General features: G+C 39.8%; 1 protein-coding gene across 7 annotated transcripts in view; it reads right to left on the bottom strand.

Moving 5' to 3' along the window:
• PLD1 (phospholipase D1) overlaps nucleotides 1–23794 on the bottom strand; it is a 225372-nt gene that overhangs the window by 96813 nt on the left and 104765 nt on the right. For all 7 annotated transcript variants that reach the window (XM_082393917.1, XM_082393915.1, XM_082393916.1 and 4 more), the window contains 10 exons: nucleotides 23136–23300; nucleotides 22765–22892; nucleotides 18620–18765; nucleotides 18276–18381; nucleotides 16698–16763; nucleotides 12436–12494; nucleotides 11314–11406; nucleotides 3948–4100; nucleotides 1062–1211; nucleotides 268–351 (listed from right to left, as the gene is read on the bottom strand). In XM_082393917.1, coding sequence (XP_082250043.1) covers nucleotides 268–351; nucleotides 1062–1211; nucleotides 3948–4100; nucleotides 11314–11406; nucleotides 12436–12494; nucleotides 16698–16763; nucleotides 18276–18381; nucleotides 18620–18765; nucleotides 22765–22892; nucleotides 23136–23300 — 1150 coding nt within the window. The remainder of the gene's footprint in view (nucleotides 1–267; nucleotides 352–1061; nucleotides 1212–3947; nucleotides 4101–11313; nucleotides 11407–12435; nucleotides 12495–16697; nucleotides 16764–18275; nucleotides 18382–18619; nucleotides 18766–22764; nucleotides 22893–23135; nucleotides 23301–23794) is intronic.

Below are 23794 nucleotides of genomic sequence, written 5' to 3'. Positions count from 1 at the left end.
CTAAAATGAATATTGGTTATCTGCTTCCAAATGGAAAGACAAAAACAAAACTGTTCAAACTAAATATTTTAAGAATATATATGGGTGCCAGGTTTTTTGAAAAGATCTTTTAGTGGAGGCTACTACAATTAATTAGTTGAGACTTTGGCCAAACCATCTGTGAGTACTGCTGTCTTTCCTAATGTACAATTCTATAACAGCACAACACTGTTCTATATTCCTAAACATAGAGACCGCCAAACAAACTCCCCAGGGACAAATACTAACCACCAATCTGTGATAAAAATCTCTTCTTTTGCCTCTTCCATTGCATTCGCCACATCTTCAAAATATCCTTTGGCATTAACATACCTGAAAGACAAGTTTTCTGTTTCATTTTTTTAACAAAAAAAAAAAAAAAAAAGGAATCTATCGTATGACAAAAGAGAAGATGGAAGCCACTGCCTAGAGTTTCTACAAAACCACCAGTTTACTTTGTATAACTGGAAACAAGGATTGAAAACAACACCTTCTGTCTGCTATGTAGGAAGTACAGTAAATAGACAGAAGTAGGCAACCTGATTCTTTTCTGCTGAGAGAATAACAAATTGATTGGTCTCATCATTGTATGGGGTCAGATGAATTCTCCCATCCTGTTGAACTCACACACGGTTGTTCTTCTGAGACTGAAAGCAGACCAGTTTCTAATCCATGGGTAGAAAAGCATGCTAAGCAGGATTTCATTTAAAAGAAATACCTGGCAAGTAAATTCTCTTTCTTAAATTATGGCTAATGACTTAAATAAACTTTCCATTTGCATCATTAAGAAAATGTATGAAGTTAACTTTTAAAATCAAACTTCAAAATCTAAAGCTAGCTATCTAAAGCTCTCTGTAAAAAATCATAAAAACAAAAGGTGGAAAACTAAGTGCTGCTCAGGTAGTCCTATAAAGAAAGGCCCTTGTTAAGTATAATGCATAATATCTTTTCACAGCTTCAAAAATTGATTCCAGGTGAATTTAGACCACTACAATATTAAATGCTATGACTACTGTGATTGTCTTAGAGCAAAAAGATCTTACCATTTAGCTAAAGTGTTCTCTTGGATAGCAGCATAAGACCCAAATCGATGATCTTTGAGAAAGTTGGGGCCATGTTTATGGATGAATTCTTCTATAGCCCCTCCCCACCACCGAGCATGTCTATAGCTGTTGCATTTTAAAATCAGTGTCCTTCAAAGAAAAGCAAAATGTGGAAAAGAATGGTCACTCTGTGTTCTGTCTCTTTAAACAATTTAAGAATTAAACATGTCCCATTTTGTTTTGTTACCGCAGCAAACATAAGTTGAAAATTTTAGGCAAAGAGCACCTTACCTATATCAAAAAAGCAGATTTTTAAACATTTTTGGCAGGATTTAAAACTATATTCAACGTAGCGAAAACAAACCTTCAGGTTACTTATTCCCTCATTCACTTATGCAAACTTGTGTAAAGGCACTTATTACAGGCCTTGAGCTCGCTGTGCTAGACTGTGAGGAGGACAACGGAAGAGACGTAAGGTGAGGTCCTACATTTAAGTGTTAGAGAGTTGTTGGCTCCTGTAGAGGACATTTCCCTTGGGACTGCCTGGTGTCCATTCCCTCAGCCTCCCTTCCCTACTCTGCGTCCACCAAAGCCAACAAAATGGCATCTTCCAGCCCCTGATCTCAAAGATTGGTTCAGGGATGAGGACATTAGCCAATTCCACCCAACAAGTGAGAATAAATGCAAGGACTTGCTCAGAAATGCCAGGAAGAGACTCTTTCCCTTCCACTGAACTTGGTTTGAGTGTAAGAAGCAGCCATCTTGCTACCACCAGGGGACCAGCCTGAGGATGGAGCAGATCCCAGGAGACAGAGCTGAGAAAGGCCAGGAAAACGCATCTCAGTGACATAGTTGGAAGCTTGGGATCAGCCATGGTTAACGTGGCTTATTAATGACTTCTGATGTAACCCAGATTGCCTGGATTTTTCTACTGCCAATGACTAAACTATCCTAAGTGGTTACAGATTTATAAGTGCTGAAAAAAAATTCAGAGTAGGAGATCATAAAAAGTTATTACATGACAAATGTCAGAATTGGTGAGTAACACCAAGAGGTGGGAATAAGTTATCCACATTTGAAGTTCAGAGAAAACAAGGTGTTGGAGCCAGCGGTCTCCCTGCCATTTAGGGAGAAACCCACCTCAGTATAAAAGCCCTGTGAGTGAGGAGGGAGAATTTGCCTTTGGGGGGAAATACAATGATCCTGATGAGAAGCAGGGGAGGGGCTGTATTCACAGACCCCAAAATAATTATTTATAAAGATTAGGGATGTCCAAACATCCTAACATTGATGCTTGGCTTTTATCTGCGGGTTGGCGAGGGGCGAGGTGAGACGTGGTGCTGGGAGCAGTGAGGCATTCTCCATCCGCCGCCGCAGGGCTGACACAGGATTCTGCGGGCAGGTCAGGAGGGCATGGAAAGTGCCTGGGCTTGAGCCAACATGATAGTACTACTCCAACTGAGTTGAAATGCCTCTGAAAACCAGTTATGAGAAACAGATATTGTAGAAGAGATAGTGACAAACAGTGGTCTTATCACAGGATGTGAGCCAGAGTTAAGAAAAAAAAAATAACCATTCCAAACATGGAGACAGGAAGGAGAAAGGTGAAGAGGAATTTAAAAATGTGTGGGAAGGGATGGTGAAGAGAACCGTCTCCATAGAACTGAAAGGCTGTATTAGGGAGGGGTTGCCAATAAAGGCAGAGAGATAAAAGGCCTCAGATTGTAAATGGAGGAACTTAGGCTTGTTTGATACAATGAGGAGGACCACTTACACCAGGGAGGAAGCAGATGAAACCTGGATCTGTATGGATTCATTTGGCAAGGGTGTGCAAGTGAGTGAGGATAGGAGATGGAGATAAGACGGCCAGTAAGTAACTGTTATAGCGACCAATGAGAATTGTGGCCTGATTTCTACAGTCCCCCAGAAAACAGGAAAGTATAGTACCAGGAGAGAGGCGGGTTTTTTTTTTGTTTGATTGTTTGTTTGTTGGCCATGCCACGCAGCTTGTGGGATTTTAGTTCCCTGACCAGGTATTGAACCTGGACCCTGGGCAGTGACAGCTGAGAGCACAGAGTCCTAACCCCTGGACCACCAGGGATTCCCAGGAGGGAGGTTTATTGGCAGCACCACTACATTTCCAATAACCAATCCTGAACCTTCTATTGTCAGAGATCAGGAAGTTCAGCACTTTTTTTCACACACACAAACACACATGCAAACATATTACTAAGAGTAGCATATTTATATAATATATATATATATATTTAATGTCTGTGTATAAAGAGAGAAATTATATCTATAAGTATCTATATACATGAGGCTGAACTTTATAGAGACAGATGTATATATAAAGACACACATATATTGTATAACTACAGTCTTCCAGAAACAAACATTTATCAACACACACACACTCGCTAATAAAATCTATAGTAAATGTACAGTTGAGTATCCTTCAAGGTATCTTTCTTAAAATCTGTATGTAAACAGAATTTTTGTAATCAAATCACTTTTTACATGTTTTGTTAATAAAAGGATATCAATTTATAAAGTAAATTTTTACTTTTTAAAAATATGAATTATTACTCCTTATCTGTTTGGTAAATTGGTATTATTGGGTAGTCAATTTTGTTAAAACAGGCATATATTTTATTAAAACAGGCACGTCGCAACACATGGGATCATTTATTCTGACTCGTGTACATATGTAATTCACATCTTAAAAATATACAAAAAGAAAAGTAGTTTCATCACTTTTGATTGAGAATGAGTTCTAAATAACAATTTTCTAACATCTAAATTATTTTACCATCTTCTTCACTTAAGGTTGGGAGAAAAACTCTGTTTTTAGAGAAATCTTTTAAAAATATTTCCAATTTGTACCTTGAAAGATTATCAATTCGGAGTCCATATTTCGTCTCCGTCTCCTTCTTTCCCACCTTAACTCTGAATTCTTTATCTACCAGCAGGACGAAGGCAATAGCACCGCTGTCTGGTTTCATATATAGTAGAAAGGAATCTTTTACTATCAACCACCTGTAAGAAGGAAATAAGTATTTTTAAAGTTGTACTGAATTACTGAAACAAAAAGAACAAATTATTATGACATGTCTGAAGTATAAACACTCTAGCAGACAGTAAACATAACTTTATTTTTTACACAAGGGCTCTATTTTATAAAAAATATGAAAACACTATAAAACAAAAAATAATAAAAAATCTTCCTATTATGTTTTTCTGAGAAGTACTGGCACCAAGCAATTCAAAACAATTCATTAGCTCTTTAAACACTAATGGCAAATCCTGGAAGAATGCCCCTGATAAGGGCAGGCAGAGCTAATAGGATGCAAAGCAGGCACCACAGTTGTTCGAAAAGTGGAATGGGTTGGTGTTTGCTAAAATAAACCACCATAAAAGAGGCCAATGAGTCTCTGAGTAAGTAAAACCCCCCTTTCAAAAAAATGCAGTAAGCATCCAATAATCTACATATTGTTGTTCATTTCAAATTATTGGTGGCTTTAAGGACCATTAATAAATGAGGCTGAGTGGAACACGGTCTCTCAAAAGTATATCTGCATTCAATCCAATATCTATTTAAGAGTCTCATGATGCAAAAGTACAGTGATACACTGGGAGTTCGGGCAGAGGTAGAAACAACACAAAGATAAATCAGACATGTTCTCAAAGGGGCTTATTAGGCTAGTGGGGCACGATGACAATTCTAGGCTGAATGGATAGGTACTAGAGGAAAAAAGCAAAAAGTGATGTAAGGAGGAGGGAGTCCTTAGTTCTCACTACGAGAATGAGCTAGTGGCATTCTCCCAAAGAGCTGGTGTCTGAGGGAGGCCAGGAAGAAGCCCACCACGTAGAGCTCAAAGGGTTCAAGGTGTACATCCCGTATGGAGGGAAGTTAGCAAAGGCTCTAACATGTGGGAATGCTGCCTGTATTGGAAGAAAGTCTGGGGAGGCCGGGGTTTCAGGAGGTGTAGTATGAGAAAATGGACAGTGAAGGTAGGTGGGGTGGGCGTGGGGAACAGGCAAAGGCCACACTGAGGAGGGTCTGAAGGCCATGCGAAGGAGGATGACTTTACATCATGCAACCAGTTTTTTCTAAACTTGCCTGATCATCAGAATCTCTTGAGATGCTTGTTAAAAAAACGGTAGATTCCTAGGCCCTACCACAGATCCATTAAAAAGGCCGGACAATCTGTGTTTCTAAAAAAACACCCAGATGCCTTTTAAATAAGGGAATCCTCCTGCCCTGGCAAGGCAATGGGAAAATAAATCATGGGAACTATATTTCAGAAAGAAAGGTCTGAAGGATAAAGAAGGATGTCCTGTAGCAGGTGAGCAAGCTGCGGTAGTAATAGAGAACAGTGCTTCTCACCACTTCACTGTGAATATGCATCACCAGGTGATCCTGTTAAAATGCGGAGTCTGATTCGGTAGGCCTGGGGCGGGGCCTGAGATTCTGCATTCTAACAAGACTCGAAGGGGATGCTGAGGTTAGGACCTCACCTTGCATAGTCAGGACGCAGATGATAGGCGTGACACTGACAGTGGAAAGAGCAAGAGAGAGAAGGTGGGATTGATTTGAAGTGAAAACAAATGGCAACTTTGTCAAGCTGCATCTAACATCATATCCACCTGAGATTGTATAGTGATCAAATGAATCGGTCGATAACTAAATAAAGTAACAATGGGAGTATTATATCACACGTTAGGCAATGTAAAGCACATTATGAAATAGGTAAGGCCAGAACACCTGAACATAAATTAACTAATACTGTAAATGTAACATGTGAACTCAGCATTTAAAAGAAATGTATAACAAATCATTACTGAAATTGCTAACCACATTACATTTTAGTGGCTCTCTAATTTGGGATTTAATGTACACAAATCTACATTGATTTCCACATGGTTTCATTTAATTCATTTGTTTTTTAATATATAGGCTGTCTCCTTTCCAATAAAAGGGCGTGGGATGGATTTAGGATAACACAGTAAAGGATATACATGTGCTATGGTTAATAAAAGGAAAAATATCAAGGTCACAGAAAGCAAACACCTAAGCACAACACTAATATAATTATGGTGATGGCATGCCAATGTGGGTTTGAGTTTCCTGGTTTTTCTTTCTTTTTTTGTAAATTTATTTATTTATTTTTGGCTGCGTTGGGTCTTTGTTGCTGCGTGCGGGCTTTCTCTAGTTGCGGCAAGCGGGGGCCATTCTTCGTTGCAGTGCGTCGGCTTCTCCTTGCAGTGGCTTCCCTTGTCACAGAGCATGGGCTCTAGGCGCGCGGGCTTCAGTAGTTGTGGCTTGCGGGCTCTAGAGCGCAGGCTCAGTAGTTGTGGTGCACGGGCTTAGTTGCTCCACGGCATGTGGGATCTTCCCGGACCAAGGCTTGAACCCGTGTCCCCTGCACTGGCAGGCGGATTCTTAACCACTGTGCCACCAGGAAAGTCCCTTCCTGGCTTTTCTTATCAAATGAATAAATTAAGGAAATAAAGAGGTCGCCCACCAAAACACTAAATTCCAAAGGAAGTTTCTCACTTGGAAACTAATAAGGCAATTGAACAATATTAATGGATAACATTCTCAATGATTTTCAGCAAATGCAGAAATTTATGTTTTATAAGAATTCTCATAACTCTGCTCAATATAAATGCCAAGGCCATGATATCACATGGTAACTCAGGCATACTGATGGGGCTGAGTTATGAGTCCAGACATGTAGCTGCCTGTTGATAAAAAGTTGGTCAAGGTTAAAAGAGAGTAGATGGATCACATATCTCGTAAAGGTCCTTCTTTAGCTACAGTCCCTTGTCCCAGCTTGACTTTCGATGCAAGCTAGAGAGCAGACAGCAGGGCACAGGCCCAGAGCACCGGTGTGCTATATTGCTGACGGGGAAGGAGCCACAGGCTTTGAAAACCACAGCTGGCAGGTTTGTCACACTGAGAAAGAAAGTCCAAGATGTGGCAGCCTGGAAATACAGAACAGTTTAGTCGTGACTGCTGGATTTTGAAAGTTGAAGGCCAAAGATAATGGCTTCCGTTTTGACAATGATGAGTTGCCCTCTACAACAGTCATTAGATATAAGGTGAATGGATGCCTGGCCTTTATTTAAAGCTCTTCTTATTTATGCCATTCATCAAACCTCTTCTGGTTTCTCCCCTTTCTCTCTGTTGTCAATAGATGTTTTTCTTTAACAGGGGAATATGCATCAAGAAAGGAATCCAGGGGCTTCCCTGGTGGCGCAGTGGTTGAGAATCTGCCTGCCAGTGCAGGGGACACAGGTTCGAGCCCTGGTCTGGGAAGATCCCACATGCCGCGGAGCAACTGGGCCCGTGAGCCACAACTACTGAGCCTGCGCGTCTGGAGCCTGTGCTCCGCAACAAGAGAGGCCGCGATAGTGAGAGGCCCACGCACCGCGATGAAGAGTGGCCCCCGCTTGCCACAACTAGAGAAAGCCCTCGCGCAGAAACGAAGACCCAGCACAGCCAAAACTAAATAAATAAATTAATTAATTTTAAAAAAAAATTTAAAAAAAAAGAAAGGAATCCATCAAGCAGCCTTCAGGGGGTCAGTCCCTGCTGCTCAGGGACTAAGCGTCTGCCTTGAAGTCAGCCTCCCTGGGCTCCAATTCCGGTTTTGCCACTTGTGCACTTGTGTGAACTTGGGTAACTGAGCCTGAGGTCTAAATCCATAAAACGAGGATAAAAATAATGCCCAGCTCGTAAGTGTTTGTGAGGAATCACTGAGATGATTCATGGACGTTGCTTAACACAGTGCCTGACACCAATATAACGTGAGCTTTTATGAGTACTCTTGTTCTAAAGAAGGTGAGATTATGGTCTGTTCTAACAAGATGTGACCACCTGTGCTACTACTTGCCGTGTCATTAAGATACAGAGAGACCCACATGAGCCAGACGTCACCTTCTCAGCCTCGTCTCCTCCCCTTCACTCCCACCACGCTGGTCCCACTGGTCCTGAGACTTGCTAAACTTGTTCTTTGGGCTTCCACGTTTGCTATTCCTCACCCAGAAATTATTTCTTCCAGATCCTCCCATGGTCAGTCCCTTCCTATCCATCAACCTTTGGTTTAAACATTCCTCCACAGGGAGGCTTTCCTGGGCTCCCATCCCACCCACTACTCCATCCTGTTTAGCTTCTTCATAGCACTCATCACTATCTGGAACTATTTATGTCTGCTTGTTTATTGTCTCTCCTCCACTAGAAAAAGAGAGCCTTGAGAGCAGGGAATGTGTGTCACGTCCACTGGTATCTTCCCAGGGCCAAGAGCAAGTCTTCAGGCAAAGCCATCCTTTTGCCTAAATAATGGCTGTACAAATGGGCCCCAGAGAGTAAATGAAATCATTTAGACACTGTCACTGTCTAAAAATTGTAATTCTTGGTATAGCTCACAGTTCAGTAAATGCTAAATGTGTTAAAAACTATTTATCTCTTCCTTTTAAGACATTATTTGAGATAAGAAACATCATCTAGTCCATCAATAGGATGTGCTGTTTAAGTAGATGTTTTAAATTGTGGGAAGAAATGTTTGCTGTGTTTGCCATTTTTTTTCTTTCTACTTGTGCCTGAGACAAGGTCATTATGAGACTTGACTGAAAGTTTGATTGCCTTGTTTGCCTTATGGCAATTTGTCAATATAGAATATATAAAGCAATCAGAATGGTTTTTTATGGATACAAAAATAACACAGAGAGTTATGACCGAGTTGTTGCCCTTAAAAGTAAACTCCCGTTTAGACACCAACAGCCTTCTAGTATGGGAAATTTTCGAAACAAATTTTGTCAGCTATATCTTATCATCTTTATTTGGTACTGACATTTTATACCCCACGAATGTGACTCAGGAAATACTTATTCATATGGAACCAAGGCTTCAAGCTTCATGGAAAGATTTACACAATTTAAAATGATGACACATTTCATTCCTGGGAGGATCATAGCTTTTTAGATTGTCCTGGTTGAAGTCTGATATAATCCAGACTTTAAAAGTCGGGGAGGTGTATTTCCTTTATATAACAAAGTCTTCCCCCCCAACTTTTCGGGCTGCCCCTTCTCATAGAGGTTAAACTCAAACATCAGTTCCTTGGCTCCCAGAGCTAAAGTCGCCATCTGCAGTCCTCAAGTCCCTCATTATCCCATTGCCTTCTTTTTCCTTCAAAGCTCTGATCACCACTTGCGTTGATGTCGTTCACATTGCTTGTCAGCTTCTCCACTGCCTGCGTTCCCCTCCAATAGAGCTCTGTGAGGGCAGGGACCTCATCTTGTTCACCACTGTTCTCACAGCGGCTAGAATACAGCCTGGCAAACATTAGGTACTCAATAAATGACAAAAGGGACCAGATCAAGGCTTCCATTTCTTGAGTAGATGTGTTAGGTTGGGTTGCTCCAGAAGTCAACTCTGAGACAAGGATGTAAGTGAAAGAAGTTTGTAAAGGGACTTATCAGGGAGCTTAATAGGAAGCACAGGAAGGGAAGGACGGGAAGGAAGAGCAGGAAGGGAGCCATCAAGGATGTGTTTTCACACACTTTACTGTGGGCAATTGGGCTGCAAATCTGCTGGGGAACTCCAGGAGAGGGTACAGAGCTTGCTGCAGAATCACCCCACCCGGGGGGTGAAGGGGCTGGACTCCTGGCAGCTCTTGGCTGAGGGCTGTTCCTGGGGGCTGCGAACGCTTCCAGCCTGCTCTGTTCAGGCAGCCCAGAGCAAGACTTCAGTCAAAGTCTTGCAGTCTGAAATCCGTACTTGGCACTCAGCAGCAACCTTAGGCAAAGTTGGTGACTGAGGAGGAGCAGGCAGGAGGAATCTGTACCAGGGCCCCAGTGGGCTGGGAAGTTCTGTCTCCCAGAGAGGCATGACATGGGGCAGGAAGCAAGGGCAGAAGCAGGCTGGCTTATACTCTGCTCCTCTCCCGGCTTGGCATTTGGTGTTCCCCTGGGTTCTGTACAATTGGGGGTGGGAGAGGGTGGGAAGATACTTCAAGTGGGAGTCTCTGAATTTCCTGTGATGTTACTTATACCACAAGTTTCCCTATATAAATTACAGAAGTTGATTTGAAAGCAAATATTTTCTAGTCTATTGTTTCCCTGTTTATTTTAGTAAAAAAATTTTTTGTAACACAGAAATTTTCCGTTTTCTCTAGCCAAATCTCTTGATCTTTTCCTTCTATCCTTTCAAAACCCAGAAAGTAAGAGCTCAACTTAATGGTATTTTTTGCTGGCAGTGTATGTGAAATATGTTTAAAGGTAGATTCTAGTTTTAAGTTCGTGTATTTTTAACCCACACATAGCTCAATTTCATTTTTACACATGAGTTCATATATCTTTTTCAAGGTTAGAGAAATAACATATAGTTCTTAATATTTTTCAAAATTCCAGTAAATTATTATTGGAACAAATAGCTATTGTCTATTATGTTCAAAACATTGTGATAAATGCCTTGAGGAACAAATAAGAATCAGATAAGAATACTGCTACACAAGGAGTCTTTAGTTGGACAGGACATAGGTCTATATCACACTCACCATAATATACATTCTCACAGATATAACTAAAATTATCCCTGAACTCTGACCAATTTTTATCTTTTTAGCTTATACTTTAATGTACAGCTACTCTGAATAATGCTGCTATGAACATTCACGTATAAGTTTTAATATGGACATATTTTTTCCATTCTCTTTGGAAGTAGCTAGGAGTGGATTTGCTGGGGCATATGGTAACTGTATGTTTAACATTTTGAGGAACTACCGCACTGTTTTCCAAAGTGGGTGCATCATTTCACGTGATGCACCAGCAATGTATGAGGGTTCCAATTTCTCTACATCCTTGTGAACACTTGCTATTGTCCATCTTTTTTTATCATAGCCATCCTAGTGGGTATGAAGTTGTATATCACTGTGGTTTTGATTTACATTACCCTAATGACTAGTGATGTTGAGCGTATTTACTTGTACTTATTGGCCACTGTCGATGTTCTTTGGCTGAGCAATTTTTGAATCCTATGGCCCACGAGGTCTTTATGTATGTAATTGGCACACTCTGCCTACAAGTCCAAGTTTGAGCAGAACGTTTAAATAGAGCTGAAACCTGGAACTTAATTTAAAATTTGCTCTGCCATGACTTTCAAAGATTTATCACTGAAAACTAGTATATAAAAACTCCCCAAATACTCAGTTTATTAAAACAAACACACAAAACTCTCAAGTCCTACCTTTTGGACCACCGGTAGCAGGCCCTTCCCTGACCACAGCAGTTCAAGCCTGGTATTCTGTGTCCACCGGATCTTTTCATTATCATACCTTCTCTGAAAGAGACATCAAGGTAACCCATCATCTTCAAGCTTCCAGCTCACACTTAGCTGATACAGCCTCACAACTTAGGACTAAATAAACCGTTTCATTCTCCCGTGTCTTTCCTCCCCACTTTTTCCTCTTTCACTGTCAAATAGCTCAATGCTATGTTTACTAGGCTGAGTACTCCAGCAGCTAATCTTTTAAAGTACTCTGGTCAGATGTAGGCCTGTTGGCACTGGGGGGGCAGCATAATTCTGTTGTACACACTGCAGGACCTTAAGCATTCCAGCTTCTGGCTCTGAATGATGAGCGTTCCCTCCAGTCACTGTGACAGCCTGAAAAAGACCCCACGCGTTGCTAAGTGCCTGCACGGGGAAGGTTCAGCTGCTGCTGAGACCACTGGAGATGCTCACCCACAGATTCCACAGATATACTTCTGCATCCCTTCACCTACAGTTCTGGGACAAAGCCATGCCAAAGAAGCAGAGCAAAGCTATTACCGATACTTTGGAAGGAAAAATATCCTGGTTTTGAAAGATGTGAAAAGAAAGAAGAATAATAATGGCTAAACAAATAAAAATTAAAACAGCTGCTAACAACGCTCTTTACTACAAAAGTTAAGCTCTTCGCAATATCAGGCTCTCATATTATGAAGGAAAATAATCATTAAGTAAATTTCAACCCTATTACTTGGCATACATTTTATACAGTATTATTTTTAGTATCAGTGATTAAAAGAAGGGATCTTGTATATTTGATTTTTAAGGCATTCTCCCACACATCATATTTGCCACCTCTGTTAAACACCCCTACTGTGGGGTGAGAGGAGGAGAGTGGAGCAGTTGACACCCTTGTCGAAAGTAGCAAGATACTCTGTTTTGTATAAATAGGTCCCTCAGTTGCTCTAACTCTGTTGAGAAGAAAAGCAGCTATCAGTGAAGCCAGGTGAGCTCCATCACCTTGGCAAATGTTAATAAATCAAGTGTTAATGCTCATCAACTTTTCACACTTCTCCTTAAAGATCCGACACTGGAACTTACATGCCCTTTGGTCCCAAATCATGGATGAAGGACAGCTGGCTTACATCAAGGAATTCTGCCTGAAAAGAGGCCAAAAATCCAAACTTTAGACAGCAAAAAAAAGAGGGGGAGAAATTTATGCATTCAGAAAAATATTATTAGGTACCTTCATGTATAAACACATCTGGGGTACTCTAGAGATGACACAGATCAATAATAATGGTATTGCCCTGAAAGAGTATATTTTAGAAGCATATACACAATTAATACAATCAAGAAAGTGATGTGTGCTCTAAGATGAAGAGACAAATGCTCAAGAAGGTCATGGAAATGCTTATTCATTCAGTTCAGCAGTACAGTTACCAGAAACTTGTGACTTTCTGTTTGAATTAAAAAAAAAAAAAATCTCACAAGGACTCAGAGGCAAAGAATATACAAATCAATTTTCACTGCAAAGTAAAGGAGCTGTTACAGTGGAGGATTACTGGACTGAACGTCAATATTATGACACAGTATGAGTGTGTTTCGTGTTTGGTAATTGCAATCATTGTTGCTTTTGTTGTGGTCATCCATTTACAATGCTTGGTGTCAGTCTATTTATCTCTTGTAAAAATAAAATACAGTGTGTGTGTGTGTGTGTGTGTGTGAAAAAAAAAAAAAAAGAAGGTCATGGAGAGATCTGCCAATGGCAGTAGACCATGGCAATAACAGCCTTAATAGAAAATCAAAGACGAAAAAGATACACTCCTGGCATTAGGAAGCAAAGGGGAGACCAGACATGGAAAACACTCCACATCAACCAAGTTCTATGGGAAGAACCATAACAGTTACATGGAAAAGTAGTTATAAAGTTATAGAGTTATAGGGAGAGGGTGACCACTTCCTAGCTAATGTGACATCACAGAGGAAACGGCACTTGATCTGGGCTTGTAAATGGGATTAATAAAATGAAACATAACAATTTTCCTTTGAAGGTTTGTGTACATGATTGGGACTCTCTAATATTAACCTTGCAAGAAAAATTACACACCTCTCAAAGCTGTCAGTACTTGTGAAGTCCAATTAAATGCTTGGTTTTCTTTCTTAGGGTTATTTGAAGAAGTCTTTGAAATTCAAAAGGATTTAAATATCTTTAAAAACTCCAAATCAAACATATCCTCACATAGTACTTTTTATAAGGATTTTGAAAGTCAAGGTCTTTACATTTTATTTCTTATCTAAAACATGGTAATTCGGTACCATACATTTTTAAAATCTGATTTGTGGAACTGCTTTCTAATCAGAAAATATAGAAATACATAGGTTATTAGAAGTGATACCATAGACTTTAAGCCACAGAATCCAAACTGTCTCAAGATCCTAAGCCATAAGTTCTCATTTTATCTCTAAGGAGCAGAGAGAAAAATACTAACCCTAGTTTACACTGGAAGAAACTACTACAGAGGTGTAACTAAATTATGCAAAGTCAGAGACTAGTTGAATGGAAGAATAGGAAATGAAAAGCAAACTTCAGGGAAACCACTTATCTATTACCTGGATATTTTCTTATGCACATAGCTCTTATCAAATAGTTGACAACAGAAATATTCTTTGAACTAATTCAGAAACTATAACTTCAGAATATCACACCAAAATTGCTAAATGTAAAGAATTTCATCTAAATAAAAAGGTACACATTAGCAATGCAGAAAATTTAAAGTTGTGTATTAAGATAAAATTTAAATTTATCCTAATGGTTTACTAAAGAGAAATTTGAAGGAAGAACTAGTCCTATTACATAGAAAAAAAATCTTTGGCAATAAATGTTCTAATACAGATTTATGGAATTGAAAAAAAATGTGGCAAAGCCAATTTAGAAGCAATCCTAAATAATACAATTTGAAATATAATATTGTATTGTCCAAACTTCTCCATGCATCTTCAGGGATAAGAATTCCATTCTCCATTTGGGCAGGTGATTCTCAGGAATAAGAATTTAAAGATCAATTTAGCCTGACAATAATCCATAGGGCTTATTGATCTCTGAATAATGTACTAATCAATATCTTCTTTCCAATGGAACTCGTGAAAAGCACATTTAAATATTAGGGAAACAGGGAAGCAAAGGGTTCCCATGCCAAAGGGACAAGCAACAAACCTGAGGGGTAATAACGGACCCTAGAAATTACTGGGGGCTCGTTTTACACTTATAAAAATATAAGTTAATTACATGTGATTATATAAAAATAACTTTTAATATGTTTTTTGCAGACAGAAGTTTTAATATGTCTCACAATTATCAAAGGAGACACACAGATGCCAATCTAGTTTCTCAAATATGAGACAGAGGCCTGCAAATCTAGTCTCTGGGACAAATTATAATTAGTGTGAGAGGAAAATAACGTTAGAAAATTAAGACAGATCAAATTGTATCCCATGCTTGAAGCATTTTGGAGAATTCCGCTGTTAGGGAGAATAATCTAAGTAGCCACCAAAAAAGAGGGATTCCCTGGCAGTACAGTGGTTAGGACTCAGTGCTTTCACTGCCGTGGCCCCGGGTTCAATCCCTGGTTAGGGAACTAAGATCCTGCAAGCTGAGCAGGGCAGCAAAAAATAAAATAAAATAAAAAATAAGAAGTAACATATAGTCAGTTTAAACCAGGTTTTCCCTTCCAAAGGAAATGTTTAGAAGACACTCTGGAATATCTAAATACAATATGGCTCAACTTTTAAAAGATTTTTATAATTGGAAAAGAAATTAAAATGAACACTTTGAAAAAATGTAAAACATTTAAAAATCAACATTAGACTCCAAAATATAGAAAGGCACGCAGAAAAAGAAGACTAAACTCAGCAAGTACTGTTCAAGGGCCAAAAGAAATATTAAAGCCAAGTCACAGGCAGGCAGGAAAGTAAAACAAATGGAAAATTACTGCATGCTGGTACTAGCACACGCATTTAAATAATTCTCTAAGAAAACAGCATGTCTGATTTCAGAGAATACGACAGGAAGCAGCATTTTTAGTAATAATAGAAGTAATATCCTTATTCGTTATGTTCTTTCAAAGATGCACATTCCTGAGACCTAGAAAGGAAGAAATCCTTCCCATCAGCCTTCTCTTGAGGTTCTCTGGTTGGATCCAAATTGCTGGTTTCCCTGGGGAAACTCTTCTCCGGGATTATGAAACCACAGAAGGTCCTTTAAGTCCATGGAACATCACAGTGCAAGTTGCTGCAGAAGGTGGGCTGTGGCCCGGCCCCAGGTCATTTGTGTGTAAAGGGGACCAGCTAGGTGCACGCCCAGCATTCATTAACACACAGGCAGGCAGCAATAGGGCAGCGAGGCACCAAAAAACTCCCAAGAGTCAAGGCACTCTTGCTTCCTCTCCTAAATACAGCAGTCTTCCCTCTTTCTGTTCATGTGTGCATGCCATTCTCTAAACTACAGGCTGAATCATAACTGCAGCTACTCTGAAGTTCTGCACACATACCATACACACATATTCAACCTCCACAGCAATACGGTTTATACATACACAGGCACAGAATATAATAGTGCAGTGCCCTCTCAGTTATCTGAACCTTTGGATAATTGAAGCCTAACCCTTTAACACCACCACCACCACGCCCCTACCCCTGCCCCAGGCCTCAAGGGCCTCTAAGAAGGCGGAGCTCATTGTTTTCTGATGCCTTCTGTAAAGCCCACTTCCTCCTGCTTGCCAGCCACGTGCCTCCCATACTTAAGTTTCTGCAGCTGCTTCCAAGACTCACCACCTCTCCTCTCTTTTCTCTGAATTCTCTAGAGCTTTTTCTCTCCTTAGCTTTTCCCATGCTTCTCACTTACACGTGAAAAGACAAGCCTTTTACGGGCATCACAGGCCAATCAGATGGCAATCATGGTATGCTTTGTATAATCTTTGGGTATTCCACTCTGCTCAACTGTTTTCATCACCTACTACTCAATGTTTTTTCTTCAGCATTAGAAATGCTTTTCGGCATTATTCTGGAAGCCTGAGGAGAGAAGGAGGTTGATTTCTAGATAATCTAGCCTGTAGTAGCATTTCAAGTTCATTTAAATCTATTGTTATAGACATATTAATTAACTTATATTTTGATATTTAAAAAACAGCATCCTCATATACTGGATCCTTGTTGACAAATCAATTTTGGATTCATTTCATTTAGTTTAACCCAAGGAACAATGCAGAAGTGAATACAAGCACTTGTGTTAATAAAATAATCCAAAATTTAACTTTACAGTTTTATAAATTATTTCAAAATTTAAATCACTGAATAGTACTTACTGTTGCATGATAGTTTCTATACATGGGCATTTTTAGTAATTTTGTCAAGTAATCCTCTAGTTGTTTCTGTAATGCAAATATTTTACATTAGAGATATCATCATACTAAGGGGAAAATGTAAACAGTGACAAATGACATGACTGTTCCATCTTAACTTCTGTAAGTTATTTATTTATTAATGTTTTCATTGGACAAGGAACCCTGAATACATCCCTCTCAGAACATAAAAGTTTCAGATTGCAAAACAGAACTGACATTTATGTGTTAATTTTCTGGTAAAAAGTGAATTAATCTTCTGCCCTATGCAGCACCATATCACTGAATCAGTGCGGGCAGAAGTGTCCCCCGTCTTGAGGTTTCTGTTCTACTGTTGTACGTGTCTGTACTTTGTCCTACTCTTCTGAGACTCTAACTGTCCCATCTATAGTTTGGGAATGATATTTACATATATTTAGAACAAGCCACTACAAATTCTTTTTTTATTTTTACTAATTTTTTTAATTGAAGTATAGTTGATTCACAATACTGTGTTAGTTTCAGGTGTACAGCAAAGTGATTCAGTTATATATACATACATACATATCTATTTTTCTCAGATTCTTTTCCGTTATAGGTTATTATAAAATATTGAGTATAGTTCCCTGTGCTATACAGTAGGTTTTTGTTGGTTATCTATTTTATATATATATATATATATTTTATATATAGTAGTGTGTATATATTAATATACAAACTCTTAATTTATCCCTCCCCCCACTTTTCCCCTTGGTAACCATAAGTTTGTTTTCTATGTCTGTGAGTCTATTTCTGTTTTGTATATATCTGTATCTTTTTTTTAGATTCCACATATAAGCAATATTATATGATATTTTTCTTTCTCTGGCTTACTTTGCTTAGTATGATATCTCTAAGTCCATCCATGTTGTTGCAAATGGCATTATTTCATTCTTTTTTTAAGGCTGAGTAATATTCCATAGTATGTGTATAACACATCTTTATCCATTCATCTGTCGATGGACATTTAGGTTGCCTGCATGTCTTAGCTATTGTAAATAATGCTGCAATGAACACTGGGGTGCATGCATCTTTTCTAATTATGGTTTTCTCTGGTTATATGCCCAGGAGTGGGATTGCAGGGTCATATGGTAGCTCTATTTTTAGATTTTTTAAGGAACCTCCATTTTGTCCATAGTGCCCATAGAAGCCACTACAAATTCTGAAGCAAATATATGGAAATAGATTATTTTAAAAGAGTAGATCTCAAAGCCCTCAATGATGAGCTCAATCTTGCCTCACAATGAACCCCAAAAGGTTTCTGAGGGGTAGGCAGCTTCCACATAAAGTCACTCCTGACATAGAACACTCTTCCTCTTCTGGAAAAATGCAACCTTCCCAGGGCCAGAGTGGCTTGGGAAAGAAGGGTTACCTAACTAGTTCCAGAAAAGCTAAACCAGCCTGGGTGATGGACCAGCAGGTGAGAGAAGTTGCATCCAGGTCCACCTCACCCCTCAGTAGATGCCATGTTTCTATAGCACCACAGAAGTATGTTCAGAACAACAGACGAGCGAAAGGACTCACCCTTCTACCAAAGAACTGTTCTTCTTGGATCATGTTTTCAGATGAACGGGGCAAACTTGGCATCTCTCGAGGCTCTTCTTTGACATTCTGTCTTCTAAATGTGTGTCTAAAACACAGAGACACACACACAGACACACACACACACAATGCCAACATTTATTAGATTATTCTTTGAACCATGACTGTCATAGCATCTTTCAGGAGATAGTTTATATTTAGAAGAGCCTATTTGATAAAAAAATATTCACCAACAATGGACTAATTAACCAATAACATGAATAAAGTATTCTTTCAATCCAACTCGTATACTGGGATAACTTTATAATTAATTCTGGGACAGTTACCTTCTGGTGGGAATGGGGATTCGGATAAAGGCTTTGTACTTGAGCAGCTCTCTGTGAAATTCTTGGAAGTGCTTGAACTTCCTCTTAACTTGCCATTTAAATTCCCCATGTGTTAATTCAATAGTGTAAAGATTGATGCTTGGTACCTATAGTGATAAATAAAAATGGTTGATAGTTTAGATAACAACAAAAATTCCAAAATCTCTCAATGAACAATAGCTAAGTAATAAGTAACATGGATATATCTTTAAATCCAGCCTACTTATTCTGTGTAAGTACTGAAGCAAAAAGTTTTCCAAAACGACTGATGACAGAAATAATATGCTCTTAAATATTCATCTTATGATATATATAAGACAAACTCTGAGTCACACCAAAGGCAAACCCCCACCAGTCCTATTGTTTCACATACATAGACACACACACCCACCCTTGAAACAAGAAACCAGGTAAAAGAGACAATGAGTGAAAGCCTTAATCAGCCATCGGGGGATTGTCCAAAAGTACAAGCAGTGAACAGACAATGGAGTGGGTGAGAGGGAAGCTGGAGGAAGTGACTTCCATTGTCATTCTTAGCCCACTTCAGCTCTTCACAAAAGACACTAATGCCCTCTCCTTCTGAAATGCCTTGCAAGGTCCATCCTCGTCTATAACGTCTCCCTGTCCTGAAGCAACACCAGTGACTAGGAAGGTACAGGATGATTAGAGGGAAAAGAGCAAAAGATCTTCCTACACACAAAATATTTCCCCAACTACTTAACTAGAATGAATTTCCACTTAAAATTTTTAAAATATTTTACTAAAACGCAAATATATCTTATATTTGACTAGTGAATTATTTCAATCAGAAGAGCTAACAGACCTGGGGGATACAAGTTTTGATTTTGTGGAAAGTGTCAGGAGATGGAGGGATATTTATAAAGCACAGGAGATTGTGGAGAAATTCCCATGGTGTGTGGAGGATAGGGGAGGGTAACAAGACACTGGACCACCTAGAGGGCACTGGCCCCTGCTGGGAGATTGAGGCGCCACAGGTATTGATAAGTGTTGGGGGTGAAAGAAAGTAAATGTCTCCTACTTTACTAGCTTATCCAGGCTTTGGTGTCAGCAACCCCACGGGTGATTCCCGGGCTGCTGCCAATCATTACTGATGTTTGGTATATTTTGCAAACTTCTAAAGCATGGACCATGCTGTGTAGATGTAGTATGTAAAAATGAGCACGAGAATCAATGTAACTTGTGCTCTTAAGCCTGGAATCCAAACATATCGCTGGTAAATATTCAAATCCAGCTCTTGCTTTGCCTCTAGTTGGGATCCATGACAGTTACTATAACCAGAAGTCGAAAAAACCCAGTTCTGGGGTCTAATATTATATGCTGTCTTTCACCTTGGCCAATATTACAGGCATCATCCTGCATCATGTTTCACAGAGAAGGTTGCAGGAGAACTCAGGGTGGCCAGAAACTCTGCATTCAAGTGAAAAATGCTCAGTTTAAGACAAGCCAAATAAATAAGAAAAATTATACAAGTTAAACAAGCTGCCCCATATCCTAGGATTATATTCCCAATCTAAGAAAATTGAATACTTAAAAAACATTGCAAATGCCAAGTTTTACCCTTCACACATAAACACAGAATTTTGGACACTAAACTTCTTAGCAATTCTAAGGTAATGTGGGGCAATGGAAACAGCCTGTCCCATCCTTTTTTTTTTTTTTAAATATTTATTTATTTATTTGGTTGCACCGGGTCTTAGTTGTGGCAGGCAGGCTCCTCAGCTGTGGCATGAGAACTCTTAGTTGCGGCATGCACGTGGGATCTAGTTCCCTGACCAGGGATCGAATCCCGGCCCCCTGCATTGGGAGCGCGGTGTCCTATCCACTGCGCCACAAGGGAAGTCCCTGTCCCATCCTTTTTGAAGATTTTAAAGGCTTGCAACCCTGTAATGCAGCCTACCAGCTATGAAGCCTTAGCCAAGCATCACTTCTGTCAGATAATATCCCAGCAGAATTATTGGAATTTTTTGGAACTGGAATAGTGTGAGAAGTTTTAATAAAAGGACTGCCCATGAAGGTGTGATAAGAGTAAGGAAACCACAGCGTGAGGACAGTTACCTGGGACTCATGAAGGCATCCCCAGTTCCAAAGGGACGAGAGGCAAGACCAGGTGCTGGAGTAGGAAGGAGAGAGCCATGTAAAGAGGCTGCCTTGGGGGGAGGATGCCTTTGGTCAAGGGACACAGCCAGCCCAGGGGGACCCCAGTCTGGGCTCTCCACTGCCCGAACCCTGCCAGAAGACAAAGGCAAGGAAGCCTTGGGGGGACAGAGCACAGGGTGGAGAAGGGTGGGAGGAGCAGTGGGAGGGGCAAGTGGGAGATCGCCTGCTGGGGAGGCGGGCCGGGGGCGGGGGCAACATATGTCCCTCAGGGTTGTCATGAGAGTGAAAAGAGAAATGCCTAACCATGAACCGGCACACAGAATGCATTCAGTCATTAGAAAAGTGTCATTTTTATTTACCTGGAATCACATTCAAACTGCATGAATTTAGTTCATATTTCTTAGTAAACTAAACACTAAGTAGGATAAGGAAGCTCCTTAACTTTCCTACACAGACTAAGATTTAAAACAGAACTTGAAATTAATATAATATTGTAAATCAACTATACTTTAAAAATTAGGATCCAAAGGAAACATTTTAATATATATAAAAAAAGAACAGAACTAAACTCACTTGACTAACAGAAGAGTATGAGCAAAGAGAAGTCCCTGGTTTGGTGGCTTAAATATTTATCTTCATAAATAACATTAGCAGATATCTAGTAATAATAATAATACATAGTATTATACAATATATACTTGTATAATACAATATATAATATTCTTATATTATACTATGTATTATTATTATTAAATCCTCATAACAAACCTAAAAGGTGTGTTCTATGATACCTATTATTCAGATGAGGAAACTGAGAAACAGAGAGTTTAAGTAAATGGCTGAGGATCACAATGCAAAGACAGGAATTAAACCATGTGGTCTGGCTCTGGAGTCTGTGCATTTAATTAACCTCCACATGTTATCACCTCTCAATCTAAATGCTGGTAGGCGAAATAAGAAGGCAAAGGTCATTTTAGAGACATTTCTTGGTAGGTTGTGTTCAGTGGTGCATCAGGGAGATATGGACCCAACTCATAGGAAGAGCCTGAAGGAAAGCTGAATACCGAGGTGGCTGTAAACCAGGAGTCGGGATATGCACAGGTAGGTCAGGACAGAGCGCGAGGCAAAATCATCAGGAAGCGGGCAGCACGTGCCAACCTCCAGAGCCTGCCCCTCGGCAGAAAGATTATTCTACACTTCCCCCGAGGCAGGAGCCAATGGCAGCCTTACTCTGCCGGGGCCAGAGCTTAACCTGAACGGACAAAGGCCACCAGCCTGCATCAATGTTCTCTACCCTCAGACTTGACAAGTGTGAAGTCCAGTCAGTAACACAGCAAACGCAGCTACCCTAACAGCTTCTCCTAGTCCAATCCCCTTCAAAAGAATGCAGGTTTGTTTGACGAAAACTCTACTCCCAATGCCTTTCCAGAGCTTAAAGAGAAAACATGAGTGAAGCTTAAGGGATGGTGTTAGGAACAAGTCAGAGGGGCAGAGTATGCCAGCAGAGTTCTCTCAGCAGCACTTCTGGGCAATGGCACTGGCCAGTGCAGCCTCCTGGCTTTGTTTCTTTCAAGAGCCAGGTAGTAACATTATTTTCTTGCTGAACAAGCATTAGGAAAGCTAAACTATTCCTTGGCTTATATCTGGCATTCTAGGTGGAAGAGCAATGCCTCATGAGTCCACATTGAACAGAAAACTGGGGAAAGAGGAGGACTAGGAGAGGCACTTCGCAATTTATTAAACTTATAATCTGCCTTAAGTGCCTTTTTAAAAAAGCATTTTCCAGAATGGGGAAACAGATGTATAAGAATAAAGACTAAATGAGAAGGATGCAAAAACTTGAGAGGTGATGAGCCCTCAGAAGTGATCAACAAAAACACAAACCGAAAGTTGAAAGCATAGTCATAGCTAGGAGGAAGGAGTATACAAGTCAATGTGTTAAATCGTATATATTGACAAACACAAGTTAAGTCCATAAATGCTCTGACCCTTTTTGTAGATGTTAAGCGCTCCACTTCCAGAACTTGAACTTTTATTGGACAGCCGGAGAGATACATCTGTGTATTAGGCTCCTTAAATCCTTGAGTCTTATAAATAGCAGAGAAAGGGATATACACTAAAAAATAAATAAGTAAACAAAGTTATTGCAAGAATACAATGATATTAGCATAACTTGCCTTTTACAGGCATCTTTTTTAAGAATCATAACGTGCGACACCAAGAAAACAGCTAATGAAAATGAGCCCAGTGTTGTGACATCAGCAAGGATGATCAATCATCTGCTGGTTATTTCAAACCTGTGCTCTGCCAAGCAACCCTGTTGAACTCTCTTCTCCTCGCTCAGACCATCAGCCTTTACCTTCCTGTATCCTGGGATCGCTGGGAGACACATCGTAGTCCACCTCCTCTCCCTCAAAGTGGAGCTCCCGCGTGTCCAGATTTTCTATCAAATTACTCATGTCAGCAGCGATTTTCTGCAGTGCAGAGGTATTTACTCTTGGCTCCTCTTTCAGTGACATGTTGGCTTGAGACAGGGTAAAAGCAAAGGAAAGAAGAAAAGGGTTACTAGACTTATTATTTTGGTCAAATAGAAAAAAGAGCGAAATAATGCCATTTGCAGCGACATGGATGGACCTAGAGATTGTCACACTGAGTGAAGTAAGTCAGACAGAGCAAGACAAACACATGATATTGCTAATATGTGGAATCTAAAAAAATGGTACAAATGAACTCATTTACAAAACAGAAATAGAGTCACAGATGTAGGAAACATACTTATGGCTACCAAGGGGGAAAAGGGGAGGGAAGGGATAAATTGGGAGATTGGGATTGACGTATACACACTACTATGTTTAAAATAGATAACTAATAAGGACCTACTGTATAGCACAGGGAACTCTACTCAATACTCTGTAATGACCTATATGGGAATAGAATCTAAAAAAGAGTGGCTATATGTATATGTATAACTGATTCACTTTGCTAAACACCTGAAACTAACACAGCATTGTAAATCAA

Source organism: Balaenoptera borealis (genome assembly GCF_965194805.1).
Source record: "Balaenoptera borealis genome assembly, chromosome: 5".
NCBI classification, from domain to species: domain Eukaryota; kingdom Metazoa; phylum Chordata; class Mammalia; order Artiodactyla; family Balaenopteridae; genus Balaenoptera; species Balaenoptera borealis.
Note: the sequence above shows the minus strand (reverse complement) of the source record. Positions and strands in the feature narration are given on the sequence as shown.